The 22,067-nt window shown below is 35.0% G+C and overlaps 2 protein-coding genes and 1 pseudogene across 2 annotated transcripts; 2 read left to right on the forward strand and 1 right to left on the reverse strand.

Annotated features, from left to right (window-relative positions):
- Window positions 1–209: 209 nt before the first annotated feature.
- On the forward strand, window positions 210–2,031 carry LOC115232954. Its single transcript, XM_029803136.1, has 5 exons — window positions 210–872; window positions 962–1,137; window positions 1,245–1,510; window positions 1,591–1,724; window positions 1,931–2,031. Exons 1-5 carry the CDS (start codon window positions 803–805, stop codon window positions 2,029–2,031), a joined length of 747 nt encoding a protein of 248 aa, XP_029658996.1. The 5' UTR covers window positions 210–802.
- A 661-nt stretch (window positions 2,032–2,692) lies between these two features.
- Window positions 2,693–5,194, forward strand: LOC115232957. The gene has a single exon (XM_029803137.1). It carries the CDS (start codon window positions 4,202–4,204, stop codon window positions 5,123–5,125), a length of 924 nt encoding a protein of 307 aa, XP_029658997.1. The 5' UTR covers window positions 2,693–4,201; the 3' UTR covers window positions 5,126–5,194.
- A 2,027-nt stretch (window positions 5,195–7,221) lies between these two features.
- Window positions 7,222–7,880, reverse strand: LOC115232955 (annotated as a pseudogene).
- Window positions 7,881–22,067: the final 14,187 nt, after the last annotated feature.

The following is a 22,067-nucleotide window of genomic DNA, read 5'->3' on the forward strand; positions in this document are numbered from 1 at the left end:
TCTCTAAAATTGAAAAATCTGATATAATTAAATTAAAGAAATAGACTTAAATAAATATTTTTTCAAACCAATTTTTTAATTTACTTAATAATAATGTACTATTTTGTAAAGATTATTTGACTCAAATACAAAATGTATTTGTTTGAAATTAAAGAATCTTTGTAAGAACTTTAATAAATATTATTTGATTTACATTTTAATTTAATGTTAAATATTTTTTCAAAATAAGTGTCTCAAAATTTCGATATCAGTCGATATTAACTGACGATGATATCTTTGATTACGCGAGTCGGTAAAATCAATATATGCGAGCGACGCAGCCGATTGATACGCAAAATCCCGAGTGGGCATGTTAGACAAAAAAACATCGCAAACCACGACAACGACCGAGACAAGTGAACGATCACGAGCACATGAATTAACAATCGGGCACGGTTAAAGTGAGTGAACGCATCTTGATCGATGCATCGTGGTTTTATTTTGACCAAACGTGCAAGTAAGACGAAGGCTATATTCGCGTGTGACATAAACCGCTGGAAATTGAAGGCGCGAACCATCGAGAGTAAATACGCAAAAGGTACGTTACTTGTAAGACAAGTAACAGTGCAAGCTGCGAGCGACTTTTTGCGAGCAAGGTAAGTAGACATTTCTCGACATTGTTGCTTTTCTTGGATCGGATTAACTGCGTAAAATGCGTATTGTATTTTTTTACTGAAGATCTAGCGAATTGGGCACATGTGTGCTTTTCGACTGATAGACTCGAGTACTTTCTACCTGTAAGAAGATAGTAAAAAAAGATAGTATGGCTGATGACGAAGTTAAGGAGATACTACGAAATTTGGATTTGGAAATTCTGATTGATACATTCACAAGTAAGTAATTATTGTTTATTTAATATTTAATTCATGGACTCGTGCTAAGATAAACTTCTTTATACAAATGTAAAATCTTATTTTTATAGAAGAGCGAATTAATATAAAGGCATTAAAAAATTTGACAATACCTATGATCAACGAATTGATCCAAACAATAGGTGATAGAGCCATTTTTATTGAATATTGGCAACGTAATTTTAGCAGGCCATTAATAAGTTCTGAAAATAAAGAAAAAGATGCACAGCCTACATTTAAAAAAAGGGTAAAACCGATTTGTTTCTTTTAAAATTTAAAGTTTCAGAATAAATTTATAAGTTCTTGTTGTTTATTTATGTTACATATATACTATTCTGCGATTTTAACTTCCAGAAATTAGATTATGAAAATACTGATGCAGACTTAATTACTACTACTTCAAATATTGAAAAAGAAAATGAATTGAAGAGAGAAAATTGTTTTGTAGGAAAATCAGAATTTATTAAAAATACTTTTTTATCAATAAAAGAAATTCTCTCGAAACAAAAATTAGGTTTAAGAATTATTACAGCTTATGAAAAACAAAAAAACTTCACTGAAGCTCAAAGAAATAAAATTTGCGATATAGTACTTACTTATATTGATGAAAGATTTTCAGAGTAAGTTTGTACAATTCATTTTATTTATTTAATATTGAATATCATAGTGATCATAGTTATCGTAGTACATACTTTCACAGGTTGCCAAATGATATAGCAAAATATGTCGCTGAAAAAATTTGTGAGACTTTTCCAACTGAAGTTGTAAAAACTTATTATATTTCTCCAATAAAAAAGAAAAATGCAATAGATAACAAATCTAAAGCATCTAAAGGTAAATTGGTTGGTTATCAATGTGGAGAAATAAGAGAAGCAGGAATAAAAAATTTTATGGCGAAATTGAAAAAACAATAGGAGAGGTTGCGAACGATGTTCCAGATGGTAGCATTATATTTATTCAGTTATATGTATAATATTTATACATAATATGTATGTATAATATTTAAATTTAGCTGTTGCAAAATTTTTTATTTTTTATAGAAAAAGTTGTTGAAAGTATGAAATGGTTAGAGGCTAATGGTGCTCCTTGGATAGAGGTTCTATTACATTGGTCTACAACGAAAAAAAGATCTGTACAATAATCAAGATAAAAATTTGTCTAATATTTTTTCTAAATGGATACATTACAAATATCCACAAGGTTATAACCTCATAATCCAAGATTTCAGCAAAATGTCTCTCTCAAACGTTGCTTTAAGCGAATCAAATTTTAAACGTTTTTTCAATATCATTCTTCAAAATTTTTCGATTGATCCTAATGATGACGATGGATATTAAATGCTCAATAAAATAAAAGAAGAAGACTTGAATAATGGTATTTATTTTTTTATTATTATTTATACGTTATTACAAATATCAACATATCTGATGAAAAAAAATCTATTATATGTTTTAGACAAAAAAATATTAACGATGTTTAAACTTTTACCTCATCTAATACCTCCGAAAACAATGAAAAAAATAGATGGAGTTTATAAAAGAGCTTCTCTTTATGCTGTCGAAAAATGCATGATAAGGATTGTGAAATTATGTATTTAAGAAAATTAAATTTTTGTATGGTCTATTCTGTTTAAATTATATTTGGCTGTGGATTTTCTTCATTTTCTTTATTTCTTTATCATATTAGTGAGTTTGTAATACGCCGAATTTTGCAGGTTTTAATTATATTTATTTTTTTGACTTTAAATACTGAAATTGGTCGATAGACAAATCTTCTTTCAAAATGAATTGTTTTTTTTGCGAAAAAATATTTATAACCATGGACCTTGTCATGCAACATATAAGGTTAAAACATAAGTTTATGTTAAATTCCACTATTACATGTAAGTTTGACAATTGTGATGATCAGTTTACTAATGTTTATTCTTTACGGAGACACGTTCTCAATAAACATATATCAGAAACAAAATTAGCTTCAAGTATAACTTCAAAGCAAATAAGTGATATTGTTTTTGATACAGACGCTTCTGAATTTTCTGATGCGACTTCAACTATTTCTAATTTTAATTCGAACAATTCTAATGAGGGTCAGGAAAAGATTTATAAGACGATTGAAATGAATGATTCCGTAAATGATGAAAAGTTTGATATTGACATTTACCAATCAACTGTTTTTAAATCGGCTCTTTGTACTGTAGTAAAACTGTATGCTGACTTAACATTAAGTAGAGAAACAATACTTAAAATTATTAAAACTGTAAGTGAAACTTATTTAGCAACGAGTATACAAGCTTTACAACAGTGTTGTAAAAATAACAATAATTTGAACATTTCTTTAAACATAATAAAAAATGGTTTTGCATTCCTTAAATCAGAGAGAAAGACTTTCAAGTATTTAGAACAAATAAATTGTCCCTTTTGCCTAAAAATATAATTGTTCGGACATATTTGAATTTCGGAAAAGTCAGAAAAATTTCCCAAAACAAAGTTTATTGTAGTAAGTTAAGTTTCATTCCCTTAAAATTTGTTTTAAAACGTTTTTTGGAACTCCCAAATGTGTTCGATGCAATAGATTTATTTGTTGTAAAATGCAGAATAAATAAAGATTTACAGTAAGTTTTTCAAGGACAATTTTGGGAATCTGCGTTAAACGAAATAAGTGGATATATTCTTCCTTTCATAATTTATTTTGACGATTTTAAAATCAACAATCCATTGGGTTCTCAAAAATGTAAAAATAAACTTGTGGCAGTGTACTGCTGTATTCCATGTTTGCCACCAGAATATGTGAGTAAGTTAGAAAACATATTTTTAGTCCAATTGCATAAATATGAGGACCATAAATTGTTAGGCAATAACAAAATTTTTATTAATGTTATTAATGAAATTCGAGAGCTTGTGAGTCATGGGATTGTTATAAATAAAAATGATAAAGAGAAAAGGGTTTTTTTCAAATTATGTTATATAGTAGGGGATAACTTAGGTTTAAATACTATTCTTGGGTTTAGTAAAAATTTTAATCAGTCGTATTGTTGTAGAATATGTGTAGCCACTGAAGAACAGATACAAAATATGACACTAGAAAATTCCCAATTTTAAGGACAGTTGATAATTATTCAGAACATGCTTCTAAACATTCTTTTTGTGTAATTAAAAAATACATTTTCAATGATATCCCTGGATATCATGTAATAAACAACGCGTCAGTTGACCCTATGCACGATATACTTGAAGGCATTTGCCGTTATGATATGGCTAAAGTTTTGAGCAATCTCATTGATAAATATAAGTTCTTTACTATAGAAATATTAAATGAAAGAATTTGTACTGTCAGTTCAAGTCGTGATAAAAACTTCCGTTTTAAAACATGAAGCAATAAAAAATAAAAAAATAATTCTTACTGCTTCGGAAATGCATTATCTTGTTGATAATTTGGTTATTTTTGTTGGCGATTTAGTCCCTATAGGAAATCCGACGTGGAAACTGTATCTCATGATGCGTCAAATCACTAATATTGTTTTATTCGATATTATTTCTAATGAAATAATAAATGTTTTTTCATCCACCGTCTCGCAATATTTGAAATTATACTTGGAGCTTTTTGAGGGTAAACTCAGAATAAAACATCATAATTTACTTCATTATGGTCAGCTTATGCGTAAATTTGGCCCATTAAAACATATGTCTTCTATCCGTTTTGAAGGCAAGCATAAAATGTTTAAGAATAATAGTAAAGTAGTTACATCGCGCAAGAATCCATCCTATACTTTTGCTGTTAGGCATCAGTTGTATCTTTGTAATAGATTTATTAATGACGAAGGTTTTTCATTACAAGTGACTAAAGGAGCGATACAATCAAAATTATTTTTAGTTGAAGATTTTGATAACATTAAGCAGATTCTACCTTCCGAATCGTTTTATGATTATGATTCAATTTCATGGGTTAGGGTCAATGGTACATTTTACACAATCAATAATATTATAAATATGAGTAATAACTTCCATTTTTCATTTGCAAAAATTAAGTATATATTAGTAAATTCTCTGAAAGAAGTTTATTTTCTGTGTCAAGCATATTCTAATGTTTGTTATTGCAACCATTTTCAATCGTTTGAGGTAAAACAAAGTAACAATTGGGTCACAATACAGCAAAACATACTCGTAGACTATAAGGTTTATAAAAAACATTTCTTGTCTAATGAAAGAAATTATATTCCATGTACATTTTTTTCTTAGTATAAGCAAAAGAAGTTGATTTGAGTTCAAAATAAAAATGTTACTATAAATAAATGTTTATATATAAATTTATATTTGTAGAATATTAATAAATGTAATAATTATAGAAAATAAATGCTATAATTTATTTATTTCAAAATACCTTTTTCGTACTAAATGACTATTGATTGAATAATTTGCCAAGGTTTATAAAGTTTCCTTTATTAATATATATAATTGATGCACATGTATTAATTACGGTACACTGAAAGTTCTGTATGGATCGCAACACCTTGGGGGACTGTTGCACAGCACTCGTTTTGACGACGGCGAGTATATCACATGAGTGGCACCCGTTTGACCACGTTAATATTGACCACGGTCCCAATTGACCACGTTGAGATTGACCACGTTGCGATTGACCACGTTGATATTGACCACGTTGATATTGACCACGGTCCCAAATGACCACTGTCCTGATTGACCACAGTCCCGATTGACCACGTTGATATTTACCACGGTTCCGATTGACCACGGTCCCGATTGACCACGGTTCAAATTGACCACGGACCCGATTGACCATGTTGATATTGACCACGGTTCCGATTGACCACGTTGAGATTGACCACGGTCCCAATTGACCACGTTGAGATTGACCACGTTGCGATTGACCACGTTGATATTGACCACGTTAATATTGACCACGGTCCCGATTAATCACGTTTATATTGACAACGGTCCCGATTGAAAAACCATGTAACACACACACATGCGGGGAGGTGCAAGGGGGGCTTTCGCCCCCCCCCCTAACGCACCCCCTCCGCCAGTCAGGCACAATGGACCTCGCTTTACAACTTGCAAAGTACATGCCCTAGTAACGACATGTATTGATCCGTGGTCAATCGGGACCGTGGTCAATATTAACATGCTCAATATTTACGTCAATATCAACGTGGTCAATCGGGACCGTGGTCAATATCAACGTGGTCAATCGGGATCGTGGTCAATATCAACGTGGTCAATCGAGACCGTGGTCAATCGGAACCGTGGTAAATATCAACGTGTTCAATCGGGACTGTGGTCAATCGGGACCGTGGTCAATCGGGACTGTGGTCAATCGGGACCGTGGTCAATATCAACGTGGTAAATCGGGTCCGTAGTCAATTTGAATCGTGGTCAATCGGGACCGTGGTCAATCGGGACCGTGGTCAATAGGACGTCGTGGTCAATATCAACGTGGTCAATCGGGACCGTGGTCAATCGGAACCGTGGTAAATATCAACGTGGTCAAACGGGACGCTCCCGTATATCACCTGCCTGCATGCCGTAACAACATTTCACTTAATTTCATATTTAATATATAAGATGAAATTAATATAAATTCAATTTTAAACCAATTTTAATTATTTTAGATAAATGATGTTTTTCATTTCAATAAATATTTAATAAGTTAATAAAATATTTATAGGGAACCATCTTATTTTTATGTCTAATGAAACAAAAATTTATTTGAAAGGAGATAATGCTTTTTAATTTCGAATGCTAAATTCTAACAATAAGTAAATATTTAATTCATTTGAAATCTATGAAAGAGTTTTTCATGAAACGATTAATTGAATTTAAGTTAATATTTTGTTACTACGATAAGTGTTTATTAAGATTTAATCTGTAAAATATTTAAATTGAACAATTGTTTATTTAAATCTGGTAAATAGTTACTCAATTTTAGTAGCGCAACATTAAAAAATAGTAAATAAAATAGTTATATAAATAAATAATTTTTACATTTCACTTCGTGTATCTCGAATATAATAAATAATTCATTACTTTTCAGCAGACAGTATCTCATTCTAAACAATATTTTAATTTGATTCAAATTAATTGTCCATTGGTACTATTTAACCAAATCATTTACTCATAACAAGTTTTTTCTTTTTGGATTGAATACATTTTTCTTTCAATGTACGGCCATTGACATAAATTCCATTTTCGCACATTTCTGTAGCCTCGTTCACAAATTCTTTTAAAAAATCGTTTGCATTTGCGGGTTTTTCTGTTCCGTAATAAATTCCAATTGCAAATACATTATTATATGGAATAATTGAACCAAGTATAGGTTAAAATTGTTGTTCTGATGATTTTGAGAGTGGTAATTCATCGATATTAATAGCTATTTCTATACTATCAACATTGCTCTTTATGGAAATTAATATATTCAATACAGATTTTTGTAATCCAAAATGATAGTACATTCCTGGCATTACTATATGTATCTCTTGTTTTCTCGGATTTTTTAAAATTAAACGTGCATCTAAAGATAATGATGAAAAACACGAATGATTTCTTAATCTCTGAAGCAGTGCCCTTAGAGCCGTATGTGAAATTTGATGTTGTACAACCCAGGAAGCAAGATAATTTTTCAAATTGCCATCTATTATATTTGCATTTTCAGATACTAAATAAATCTTTGATTCATAAGAATCGCTAATGGAGGATTGTTGCACGTTCGCTATATCATTCTTTTCGTTTCATTCCTAAACAAAATATTTTTCGGTTACAGCATTTTCAGCACTTTAAATATTTATTACATCTGAATTAACTGTAGAAACAGTTTCCAAATGTTCTGTGCATTTATTCAATCAATGTTACTATAAGATGACGCTGCAGTCGTGCTTAATAAAGCATCACAAACAATTTCGGATTCTTGTGTAGCTAGCCGTTTTAAATGTCGTTTTGACACACATGAAATGTCTTTTCTGAACCATTTTCGATTCATTGCAATATTTCTGTTCAAATATGTTATAATATTTATTAGTATTATTTTTAAAGAGAGGGAGAGAGAGAAAGAGAGTATTATTATTTTTATAGAGAATATTATACTATTTTTAGTTCATATTATATACTGTTAATTTTTAAAAAATTTTTGTACTATATTAATTTTATTGTTAATTACATTATTAATTAGTATAATTTATATTAAGATACGGCATATTATTTTAATTAAGATAAAGGTACTAAGATTAATTTTATTATATATGCACGCATAATATTTCTTCAATATAAAATGTCATTTCTTATAATGTCAGTAAACTTAAAGGACCCGCACAATCAAAAATATAAGGAACAGACATTAGCAATTAAAAATAAGGAATAAGAAATAAAGAACAGTTTAACACATAAAAAATATAAGCGATAGCTTGTACACACCACATAACCTGAAAAATTGAAAAGAAAGTTACTCGCAAGAGATATTGTGTCACATAACCTGGAAAGACAGGTTGAAGACACGCTAAAAGTTACCATCCGGTGACGCTGTTAAAAAAAAGAGAAAGTTGCTTAACAAAGTAAAGTTAAGTTAAGTTGCTAACAAAAGTCAGTTCTTTATCTCTAATATCTATTTCCTCCTCCTTATATTTTCGATTGTGCGGAGGCCTTAAATAAGTCAGCTTCAAGTCATTGTAAAAGCCAATTGCAATGAAAAATGGCTTAATTAATTTCACTATAAAACCAAAATTTAAAAATGATATAAAACTTACCTGATCTATTAAATCTTTTACTCTTAATGTCTGGATTCGCCGCAAGATTAAATTGTCCTTGGTTACACTTGTTGCAGATCTTCAATTATATATGTATATGTAGACCTTTTTTATTGTCAATAATCTGTGTGGTAATACTGTAACATAGCAAGAATATCACATAAGAATATATTTCTAAACGATTGAGCATTAAGATTTAAAATAATATACAATATATATTAAGCCGTATTTGTTACTTTCCTTGTGTTGGGGCAAAACCATATTTATACATTTTATGCAATAAAAAGAGGAAGAACTGTTATCCTGACTTCATCTCCCTACACAAAGCAGTTGGAAATGAAAACTAACACTCAGAAAAAGAAATCGCTAAAAAAAAAAGCTTTTTGAGATAAAGTTAAAAAGTTAAAAAGTTAAATAAGGAAATCCTGCAGCAATGTCGAACAAGAGGACATCTTCATTTGTGATTTTTGTCAATAGAATACATCTTTATATTGTATTTTGATTAAAATAAATCTAGATTTTATAATTACACGGTGTTTTGCATATTTTCAAATGGGTATCCGGTTTTACCCTACCGGTAGGACAAAACCGGATACACAAGATACTTTGACTTCTCCAGAAAATCTTGTTATTCTTGGTAACCAAAAATTTTTTTTCAGCAACTAGCCTTATTTTTTCATAGTTTAAGGTTCACTACCGATTACTAACGGTCGACAAAATTGTTTTTACTCTCAGATTTTTTGTAGGAAGCCAAATCCAAAAAAGTATCCGGTTTTACCCTACTTTCCCCTATACAGGGTGTCCCAAAGCACCCTTGACAACACTCGTGAGCAGGTAGAATACAATAAACTGAACAAAAAAGTCCTGTAACATTTTTTTCTATAACGCTTAATAAAAGAGTTATTATTGAGTAAAGTCTGGCCAATCAGCGCCGATCTTTAGCCGCGCGCCTAGTGTGCGTGAGCGCTCCGTCGCTATGGCGGCGCACACTACCAGGCGAGCGGCTCACCGACGTACGTCCGGCTAAAAGTCGGCGCTGATTGGCCAGATTTTATTCAATAATAACTCCTTTATTAAGTGTTATAAAAAAAAATGGTACAGGACTTTTCTGTTCAGTTTACTATGCTCTATCTGCTCACGAGCGTTGTCAAGGGTGCTTTGGGACACCCTGTATATTGGGTTGAACGGAAGTTTGTGCCGTTTTTTTGGTCTTTATCTGTTAGCAATAAACAGCACGAACTTTCCGTTCAACTCAATATAATACGACATTTTAGTTATTGCAACCTAATATACAGGGTGTATCTGAAATGATGCACTAAACTTTGGGAGCGTGTTCTAGAAGTCAAAATAAGACTTTTTTTTCTTATAAACATGGGTCCGCAAATGAACCCCTCTCCGAGCTAAAATTCGAAAATGTGTGAAATTGACCAAACACTCGCAACGCAAATTTATTTATCTCTCAAGAGAGGGTAATAGGTGTATAGTTCAACCTTCTGCCATTTTTTTTACTGAAATACAGCCAAACAAATCAATTAGTGTAAATAAAAAAACAAATAATTGTTTTAAAAAATACATTGTAAATAGTTACTTTTAATAAATACTTTTTCTTAAAAACAATTACTTTTTTTTACTAATTGATTTGACTCATTATTCTGTACATAAAAGTATTACGGTAAGATTATCGAAAACTAAATATTTTACGACATATTTCATATTTTCATCATGTGTCCCCCTATGAGTCATACAACTTTTGTTTAAAACATTTTTGTCTTAAACTTATAGATTTTTAGATATTTTAGTGGATACATTAAAATGGCATACCCTGTATATAAATACTTAATATATATAAATGATAGAATATAATGTAAAAAAGAAAAAGGATTACCTCTGATTAAAACGATGTTAGTTCTCGAGCGTGAAGAATAAGCGGCTTCAGCCAAGTTCTCGTTGAGATATACAAAACAAAGAGCACACCGAGAAGAAATGTAGTTATTATGGCCGACCAGGCCTTTGTCTCACAATGCCATGTATTTGCTACCAAAAATGTTACTTTGTCTCGCAGAGTCCACTACAGAGTTAATGGATATTAATCCAAAAACGATCAACAGATTCTGAGCAGTAAAACTTCGACCAAACAATCGCTTTTCCTTGAGAACACGAAGATACAAAACACAATTATTCACATACACTAGACTACTCTCTTGGTCACTTTCCCGCTAACGAATAACACTGAGTGCAAACCCATGCAGCGACACGGCTTACGCAGAAAATTGCGGAACGAGAGCCTTGACCAATCACAAGCGTTCCGCTGTTTTCATTGCGCGGATTCACGATCCCTATGTACTCGCGAAGCGTAACGAAAGCAGCGCGGATTGCGCGCGACCAATCACGAATCTCCATTTGAAATTTGTTCAAACTTTATTTGAATATTTTAAGCATTAAATTAAATATTTCTATTAGGAAACCCATTAAATGTAACATTTATGAACGTGATAATAATAATTACTTGTAAATAGAATGGTTAAAAAGTAATTATTGGCACATATTAGTCGTTATGCTTTGCTCATTCCACCCCATGGGGACCTAGGGCTTCTGATTTCATGTAACGGATGTTGCGAATGTGGCACCGCTACCTGACCGATACCATCGATACCGTTAATAGATTAGCTTATATTGTATATATATTATAATATTGTAGATATATTTTAATTTAAATAAGGTGCAAGCATTGACCAGGAATAAGAAGTGATATGAATTCAAAAACCGCATTTTTGTGGATCTGCGGACTGTTAAAAAAATATTTTAGAAAATCGCCAGTACACCATTGGTATCAGAAAGATATGCAAAGAAAGTTGCTCACTTTATATTTGCTTTATAAAAGAATGGTGAAAAGAGAAAACAAAAAGAGGACTAAACAGGAAAGAAGAATATGGGTTCGGCCCATTCTCATGCCCGAGAGACGATTCCTGCAGGGTGCGAGCGATAATCTAATCCCAGAAATGATACGCTCAAATGATCCAAAGTATTTTAATTTCTTACGGATCTCACCAGTTCTGTTTGAAAAACTTTTATAAATTATTGAGCCAAAAATAACGAAGCAGTACGTAGTTTGAGACTCAATTCCACCACGTACTCGTTTAGAAATAGCGCTACCAGCGGCGACAGTATGGCATCTGTGTCATATGTGTTCCGTGTGGGAAACGATACAGTTTTAACAATTATTTCCGAAACATGCCAAGTCATTTGGGAGGAATTAAAAGAAAAAGGATTTCTCAACCCAACGGCAGACAACTGGCGTAAAGTAGCCAGGGAATTTGAGGCTCTGTGGAATTATCCACACTGTATTGGGGCGATGGATGGTAAACATGAGACGTTGATGTAAGTTTATTATTATTATTATTATTATTATTATTATTATTGATTGTTAAAAATATTAAAAATCAATTGTATTATTGCAGGCTCCACCTAATAGTGGATCAACGTACTATAACTACAAAGGGAGACACAGCATCAATTTAATGGCAATTAGCGATGCCAATTACTGTTTCTTGATGCTAAATATTGGCGCTGAAAAACATCGAAGTGATGGAGGCGTTTTTGGAAACAGCGACATTGGCATCCATTTCGACAATAAAAATATGGATCTTCCGGTGAAGCCGGAGGGAAAAAATGACGCCGGAGGATCCCCGGGAGCCGAGGGGAACGACCAGGTGCAGAAGAAGGTCCAAACGGCGAAGAAACCACCTAGGTACAAAAGTGTACAAAGGCAAGTCAAGGGACCGAAGGGGCAGAACACGAGGTGCTCGAAAAGATCGGCAGCTCGGACGAGTCTGAGGATGTTGCTGACCACGCGGGGTAGTAACAGTGTAAATATAGATTATAAGTTATTTAGGATAAGATTATTATATTAGTTCATAAATCACACTCTCGAAACAATACGCACTCTTACACTTTGCCCACTTGCACACGAGTGTACACTCTTACACTTTGTACACTTGCACACGAGTGTACACTTTTACACTTTGTACACTTGCACACGAGTGTACACCATATACATTTTTACACTTTGATACACCTGCACCGGATCACAAACACACACACTTTTACACTTTTGATAGAAGCACAAGATACACTGTCAGAATACTCCACTACACGTGAACACATCTACACGCCGCGAGCGGCACTTCTACTCTTTCGTTTAGGATAAGTTTAGGAGTTAATTAGAAAGTAAGTTTTATTGTTTTATATATTTAACTTGTGTTGGAATTAAGGCTAGTAAAGAGTAGCTTAAGTGTTAAATTCTGATTACGTTTTATATACGCGACATATATCTCCGTGCGGTGGGGGTACGCGAAAAGATTATACAAAAGGCTGTTCAAAGTAAAGTCTATATTTAAATATATTATACGTTTTATATATTTCTAAACAATGTGCAAAGTTATTACTTACCTTTGAATCCGTGAAGTCCAGATCTCTTGTTTCATCCAATGGTGTCTTTTTGGTAGTCCGAGTCCTTGGGCGATAATCCGATCCAGCGGCGACCTGAAACATAAAAGAAAGGAACAGATTAGAAGATTTCCTGGGAAAAGGATACTTCGCCGTGCTTGGGGAAGTTGTGTCACCCAGACGTGCACGATCCTGTCCAGCGGCCATCTTGAAAAGGCGCTGGAAGTGCTACACCTTGTTCGTTGGTGGTCAAACGAACTGGCGACCGTTCTGAAAAGGTAGAAAGAACCTTATTTAATAGCTTACTCTCCATCTCGACCGACATTGTCCGGTCACACCGGAACCAACCCAAGTGGGAGTGAATGGACCGAAGCTTCCATACGTATTGGTTGCAGATGAAGCATTCACTTTAACACCGTATATGATGCGACCATGTCCTCGGAGCAAGAATCTTAATTTCAAGAAAAAGGTGTTCAATCGTTAAAGTAGAGCTCGGCGTGTCATTGAAAGTGCATTTGGACTGCTCGCATCTCGGTGGAGAATCTATCGAAAGCCAATCAGCGCTTCTTTGGCCACAGCAGTAAAAATTGTTCAAGCAACAACTGCTTTGCATAATTTCATAATGCAAAATGAGTTAGTAGTACCTATATCTGAAAGAGTATACTCCAGGAACAGCAGAGAAGATAACATAGCGGTAAGTCATGGAGGTACATTTACAGAAATTGAATGCGTTTGGTCGATATGCTGCAAAAGTGCGAAATAGTTATGCCGATTTTTTTATGAACTCCGTGGCAGTAGAATGGCAGTGGGATGAGGCTTTATGTAACGATTTTTAAGCCTATAAATAGTCATCCGATATGATAATTTTTTATTTCAAAATCTTTTTTTATTTTAAAATAAAAATCATAGCGTTTATGACAATCATAACAAGGTTTTTTATGCGAAAAACACGAAAAACAGGCCGATCGATGAACCTAAAATGAAGCTGCACTTTTCCAATGTGTTTATCTGTCGTGTGTTGTATATACATATTCTCGGAAAATCGAGAAAAAATAATAAACTCAAAAGCATGAAAATTTTGGTATATGAAATTATATTGTGAATTACAAAAACTTAGACATAAAATTATATTATTGTAATACATATGAAATGGAAATCGTGTTAAAGTGTCCTATGAAGACTGTTCCGAATCTGAAATATAAATATTCATCTCATGTATACTCTGGCCAAAGAGAGAATAACATCGGGTCGGACGAAAACTCGTCCGTTTCGCGCAGGTCTCCACCCACAGAAGCTATATCTACATATACGGTATTGAGTATGTCGCCATGTTCTCCCCACTTTGCCCGCCTATGCGCGGACCGATGTTATTCTCTCTTTGGACGGAGTATAGAATGCGTATAGAGAAAAGCTGAAGCATAATATCAGAATAAATTCTGCTTTTCATGCTATCTGTTTCTAAAATAATCCAAGTATTTATGTTCACACATTACCTAATCTTTCTTGAATCTCCATAATCCTACTTAGAAATTTAATTTCTAATTTGGCACGCTCTGTGTACGGAAGTTTTCGAAGGCCTTCGGCCAATCTCAAAACAAAGTAATTCACAGAATCCATCTTTCCTGCAGGCTCGCTTATAACTGCAGCAATAAAAGCCTCTTTCAAATGGGATCGTCCCGATTGCACACATTACCGATCGGACACGATAATATTTCCCGATCGGACACAGACTCGATTGGACACATGTCCGATCGGACACAGTCCCGATCGGACACAGCCCCGATGGGACACAGTATATCAGAAATATATAGGTTTGGGTTAGCTTATATCTTCCGGAAGTGGAGCTCCCGTAGAGGGAGGGCGGAACATACTGCCTCCACGGATATACTTTTTAATGCGTAGTAAGGTTCCACATAGGTTTATAACTTTTCGCGCGAAGCGAAGTTCAACGCAAACCTATGTGTCTAGTTTTTTGATAGTGGAGCCCCCGTACGGGGGGGGGGGCGGAACATACTGCCTTTACGCATATACTTTTTAATGCGAAGTAAGGTTCCACATAGGTTTACAACTTTCCACGCGAAGCGAGGTTCAATGCAAATCTATGTGTCTAATTTCTTGATAGTGAAGCCCCCCCGTAGGGGGGGGGCGGAACCCACTGTGTCCACGCATACATTTTCCCATCCACACAACAATTGTAGGGTGGACCTAGCTTCACTATGGGGACTGTGTCCGATCGGAACTGTGTCCGATCGGAACTGTGTCCGATCGGAACTGTGTCCGATCGGAACTGTGTCCGATCGGAACTGTGTCCGATCGGAACTGTGTCCGATCGGAACTGTGTCCGATCGGAACTGTGTCCGATCGGAACTGTGTCCGATCGGAACTGTGTCCGATCGGAACTGTGTCCGATCGGAACTGTGTCCGATCGGAACTGTGTCCGATCGGAACTGTGTCCGATCGGAACTGTGTCCGATCGGAACTGTGTCCGATCGGAACTGTGTCCGATCGGAACTGTGTCCGATCGGAACTGTGTCCGATCGGAACTGTGTCCGATCGGAACTGTGTCCGATCGGAACTGTTCTGTGTCCGATCGGGCCTGTGTCCGATTGCAACCATATGTATCCGATCGGAATTGTGTCCGATCGAGCCTGTGTCCGATTGGGACTGTGTCCGATTGAGCCTATGTCCGATCGGGACTGTGTCCGATCGAGCCTGTGTCCGATTTGGTCTGTGTTCGATTGGGAAATATTGTCATGTCCGATCGGTAATGTGCGCAATCGAAACTCACTCTTTCAAATGATCTTTGTCATTTTTGGTCGAGTCTGATTTTTTTCTTGCAAAGGTGTGAAAAATACTGTTATAGTGAATAATTTTTTATTTGCGGATGTTGGAAAGAAACGGAAAGCAAATGTTTTGATTCAGAGCGAAAAACTACTAAGTTTTTAAAAATAAAAGGTGTATGATTTTGCCTCTGATGATTTTGTATTTATTGTGATGAAAATTTAATATGAATTCATGATTACACATACGTTTTGAGGAATTTATATTCGAGATGTTTGTTGTGCCTCTAGCCGCTAAGGAAGAGGTCTTTAGGGATTTATACGCCCAAAGGATTAGGATCCACGCTCGAAATAAGACACTCCCGGACGTTAGGGTTGCTGCAGCTGGACGTGGAACGATCTACGCTTGCAGGTGATAGCGATACCGACGTACTGTAGGTGTTGACACACGGAGGCGGTAAAACAGGCTCTATGGAGGTAGGAGGTACTCCGCCTTCATTTGTGGGTAAAGTACTTGATGTCCTAATAAAATTAACAAAATAATATTGTGCAATATGTGTTATAATATCCTTGTACATATACGGCGTAAGAAATACAATGCAATACACGCAGAAAATTTTCTTAATGCATAAAACATCTTCTACAAAAGTTCAAAGTCATGAACACTTCAGAGGCGCACAAAATGTTTTGGTTTTGTTTAAACACTTAATAAAAAATTAGCACGGCGATAGGCGAATGGGACAAAATAAAAACGTTTTTTGGGCTTCTGGAATGGGCATGATACCTACGGCAGAAAATAGTAGGATGATTGGTACTTACGGCCTTGGTTCCATGCAGTCACTCAGAAAGCTCATTGCTTCAAAACTAAATGTATTTTTACTTGAGATAGATGCGGACCCACTTGGAACATATTCATTTCGGTAAAAGTGCATAATAACGGACCCAGTCCCAATAACCTTGACCTTAACATATGTTGTCAAGGTCACTATCCTGAGTATCTTTCAAGAAGTTTTAAGCGTCGCTTATTGTTTATTAAAAAGTTATTAACAAAAAAAGTTTAATGAATAAAACATAACTTGATAAATGTTTACCTTTACACACTCCATCCCAAATAACTTCCGGTTGACCTTGACGTTGATCTTGACTTCTAAGGAGGTCAAGGTCATTGATCTTTCCCGTCGCTCGGTTAGTAAAGAACTTAAACAAGGTTTATAGTTATACGATTTACATGAATTTGCAACTTTCTGCGCGAAGCAAAGTCTAGTTTTAAATCAGAAATAGGTTTGGGTTAGGTTATATCCTCCGGAAGTGGAGCTCCTCGTAGGGAGGGGGGGGGCGGAACCAACTCTGTCCATGCATATACTTTACAACACGAAGCGAGGTCCACCCCACAATTGTTGTGTGAATGGGAAAGTGTATGCGTGGACCCAGTGGGTTCCGCCCCTCCCCCGCTACGGGAGGGCTTTACTTCCGGAAGATATAATCTAACCCAAATCTATTTTTTATTTAAAACTAAAATTTGGTTTGGGTTAGGTTATATCTTCCGAAAGTGCAGCCCCCCCGGGAGGCGGAACCCACTGCGTCCACGCATGTACTTTGCAAGATGAAGAATTTGAACGATTAAACCAGACTGATCAAAATACGCACGTCATCATTTTTGCATTTAATACTTGTTCTTATCGTATAATTTAATTGTTAATAATTTCTTAATAAATAACGAGCGACGGCTAAAACCTTTTAGAGGTTACTCAGGGTCATGACCTTGACAACATATGTGAAGGTCAAGGTCATTGGAGCTGGGTCCGTTATTATGCACTTTTACCATGGTTCCTTTATGGTATTGCAGATATTAGAAAAGATGGTTATTCAATGAACATACATATTGTACATACATACGTACATACGTACATACGTACATACATACGTACATACATACGTACATACATACGTACATACGTACATACATACATAAATAAAATACATACAATACACGCAAATCTGTAATAAATACATAATAAAAACACAATTTCGTACCTCCCATAACATTGCATACTTCATTCCAGAGAGCATTCTTTTTTATCATTGTTCGTTCACTAAGTGGTAGCCTATAATCGTACAATGCAGGCTTCTGGGCCACGCAAGCTATTAGTATTTCATCAGCTGTCGCTTCAGTACCCTGCGTCAATTCACCTTCCGATATGTATTTGATTTTCCATTTCATCGCAAATTTTATTGCCTGCAAAATATATAAGAAAAATGATTTAGTTGCTATTAAGCAAACGCAGAGCGGACCCGGATTAAAATTTGCTGCGAAATATTTCGGTCCATATCGAATAAAACAAGTCCTTCGGAACGATAGATACATCGTACAGAAGATCGGTGAAGGAGAGGGTCCTAGTATAATACCCGTGGCAGCAGATCACATGAAACCTTGGAGCAATCCCACTGAAGATGTTATATTAGAAGAAGACATAACATCTGAGGGCAGATGTCGTCGGATGGCCGAGTGTAGGATAGAACATGATTTCGCGTTAGATTAGTAAGCGAGTAGCGACATGCATGCATAGAACAGAGTAACGTCACTTAGCAACGATATGTTTATAGAGAGAGAGAGAGAGAGTTTTTGCCCTGGCCGCGAGACAAGAAGAGAGCGAGATTATCCACGTTATAATTTTTTCTTTGCACTTGTGTATCTTTTTCTGTAATATTATATTTTTGTGACAATTGGAAATTGGACTCACATCTTGACCTACCAATAAAGAACAATCCCACATAGTTATCGTTCAATGCGTCTTTGTAAACTTTACAACTTTTGTCTGAAGCTTTCTTTTCAAAATTGCATTGTTTACGAGATATTCGACTGTATCCAAACTTTTGGCCCACCCTGTCATATAAATATAATGCAAAACGTTGACACCGCGCGCATGATTTTAATAAATCGAATAAACTCCGATAGTTTATGCTGAAATAATTATACGTATAATTAATTATAACTCTAAACTGACCTATTGTTACAATATTGTTTTCATCAATGATTAGTACGTTGATGTGTTCATCAAAATTAAAGAAGCAGGAATCCGCATTGCTCGGCAGGATCCAGCCGCAACACCCGTATTTTCTGTTTTGAAATTTATCTCTTATGAAAAAAAGGTAGAGAGCTTCAATAAGACAAAATACAATAAAAATTGGTTATGTAAATATTAATATAAATATATAAATTATATAAAGATTAAATATTAAAAAAGTAACATTATAATCTAATTAAAATTCTCTCTTATCAAAAGTAAACAAATAATTTAACTTCCAAAAAGGATTAAAATTGAAAAAATAAAATTAATTTTCTTAACTGATTGTAACTACAATTTATAATAATGACAATATTTCTTACTATTTGTGATATTTTCTTGTTCATGTTGGTTCTCGTTTAATTCGATTTTCTTCATTCACGAAGATAGTTACCTATCAATTTCTTGATCATCAGTTTGATTAATTTTGTTTTATCGCTTTTATGATGTGTGTGTGCACACGTATGGAGTTGCGCAGTTCCGCGAAGAAAGTTAAAACTGTCCGCTGAAAACCGCGGAAAGTCGCTGAAAATCACGGAACGCGAAAGTATATTCTGAGAATATACAAGAATGTACGAGAAATAATATACTATAAAAAATATTATAAATATATTCTGAGAATATACGAGAAAATATATGAGAAATAATATAATATAAGAGATATAAGTATATAATATAAGAGATATAAGTATATCCTGAGAATATACGAGAAATAATATACTACAAGAGATGTTATAGAAATGTTCTTAGTATATTACGAATATTACGTATATTCACAGTATGAATATAGAATATTCGAATGATATCATGTGTTGTGTGGGGTATGATCAGTTAGGTATGTAATCTAATAAATATTTACTAACCAGATAGCACATGGACATTCAATGGATGTCCATCGAATGTTTGTTTCTAGATGTCGGACATCTATTTTCGGTCCAAAAAAGATCCGTCGGACGTCTGTTGGACATCCATAGCACATACTTTTGACACAACTTTGGACACTCGTAGAATATCCGAAACTCGAACTTATTTTGGACTTATCTTGGATTATCTTGGACCTATTACGAAGTCCAAAGTAAATCCAAAATAGGTCGAAAGCGGTCCTATTTCGGACATATCATGGACGTAATTTTTGGAATATATAATATGACTATACTCGCGGATCTAATAATTTATTTAAAAATAATAAAACAATTGATTTTTTAAATATAGGAATTTATTGACTCTTGAGCTTGGCACCGAAAATACTTTTTATGCATATAATAATAATAATCTTTATATATTATACATTTACACTTTCGCAACATGGGGTCGAGCATTGTCATGCTGCAAAATCACTTTATCGTGTCTCTCGTTGTATTGCGGCCGTTTGTCTTTTAATGCTCGGCTCAAACGCATTAATTGCGTTCGATAACGATCGCCTGTGATTGTTTCAGTCGGTTTTAACAGCTCATAATACACTACGCCGAGCTGGTCCCACCAAATACAGAGCATGACCTTGAAGCTGTGAATATTCTGTTTGGCCGTCGACGTGGAAGCATGGCCACGATATCCCCACGATTTTCTGTGCTTGGGGTTATCGTAATGAACCCATTTTTAGTTCCCAGTCACAATGCGATGCAGAAATCCCTTCCGTCTTTGCCTTTCAAGCAACTGTTCACAAGCAAACAAACGCCGTTCAACATCTCTCGGTTTCAACTCGTACGGCACCCAATTTCCTTGCTTCTGAATCATTCCCATGGCTTTGAGGCGTTTTGAAATTGCTTGTTGAATCACTCCCAATGATCGTGCCAATTCTTCTTGACTTTGACTCGAGTCTTCATTAAGTAATGCCTCCAATTCTGCATCTTCGAAAACCTTCTCTCTTCCACCGCTATGCCGGTCTTCGACGTGAAAATCACCGTTCTTGAAGCATTGAAACCACTCACGACACGTTCTTTCACTAATAGCGGCCTCAACATAAGTATTTGAGAGCATTCGATGAGCCTCAGCCGCAGATTTCTTCATATTAAAGCAGAAAATTAAAACCTCCCGCAAATGACGAGAATTTGGCTCGTAAACTGACATTTTCAATCGAGAATAACTTTATGATGCAGACACAAATCGACTAATGTTTCTATGGGGTTATGTTGACAGATGCCCAAGTTTATTGCATGACGTCTATGATCTATTTATTTCGACCACTACTTACCGCTAAAGCCATCTATAGGAAAACGGCGGAAGCAAAGTTGTACACCTAATAATATATAAAAATTATATATGTTTGTAGCGCTCTGCGCATTACATGCACACGGTTTACGCTTATGTGTGTATCCCCACCATTACGGAGTCGTGTTGCTCGCGTCTCAATTCTGGCATTGTTGCATAATGTGATTCGGATTAGCCGCGCTGACCGTACACCGTGAATCGGTCTTTAGCTCACGCGTAGAGCGACACCTGTCGTGTCGAGTTTGAGGCAAGGAGGTTAGGTTAAGTTTTTGGTTGTCGTTCGCTGGTCGCCGGTTTATGCGCACGTTCGATTACGGTTCGGGAATTACTAATAAATCAGCGAATAATACATGGTGGCAGCGTCGTACTTACGCCCAAAAATTGCAAAATTCGTACATTTTATATATCTAACGAGAATATTTAACGAGTACAGTAAGAGAAAACCGACGATTTTCTCAGTGTTCTATACTCAGTATACGGACGTCTTAACCATTTCAAGATGTCGGACACGGTAATTGTGCAGCCGGGCGTAGCTTTTCCCAAACCCTTTGATTTCAATAAACCTCAAAATTGGGACAGCTACAAATGGCGATTCAGTCGTTACTGCATTGTGGCAGGAGTAAAAGAATCAGAGCATCAAGTGAATTCTTTATTGTACGCAATGGGACCGAAGGCGCAAACTATTTTTACGTCGTTCGGTTTGAGTGCAGCAGAAGCGAAAGACATTGCTAAAGTGAGAGAGAGGTTCGATGGATTCTTCAATGGGAGGAAGAACATCATTTATGAACGTGCAAAATTCAATATGAAAGTGCAATCCCCAGGGGAGAGCATGGAAGATTACATTACGGATCTATGCAAATTGGCTGATTCCTGTAAGTATGAGAACTTCCGTGAACAATTAATTCGTGATCGTATTGTTGTAGGCGTT

This window comes from Formica exsecta, unplaced genomic scaffold (assembly GCF_003651465.1).
Source record: "Formica exsecta isolate Colony F162 unplaced genomic scaffold, ASM365146v1 scaffold1522, whole genome shotgun sequence".
Classification (NCBI taxonomy): domain Eukaryota; kingdom Metazoa; phylum Arthropoda; class Insecta; order Hymenoptera; family Formicidae; genus Formica; species Formica exsecta.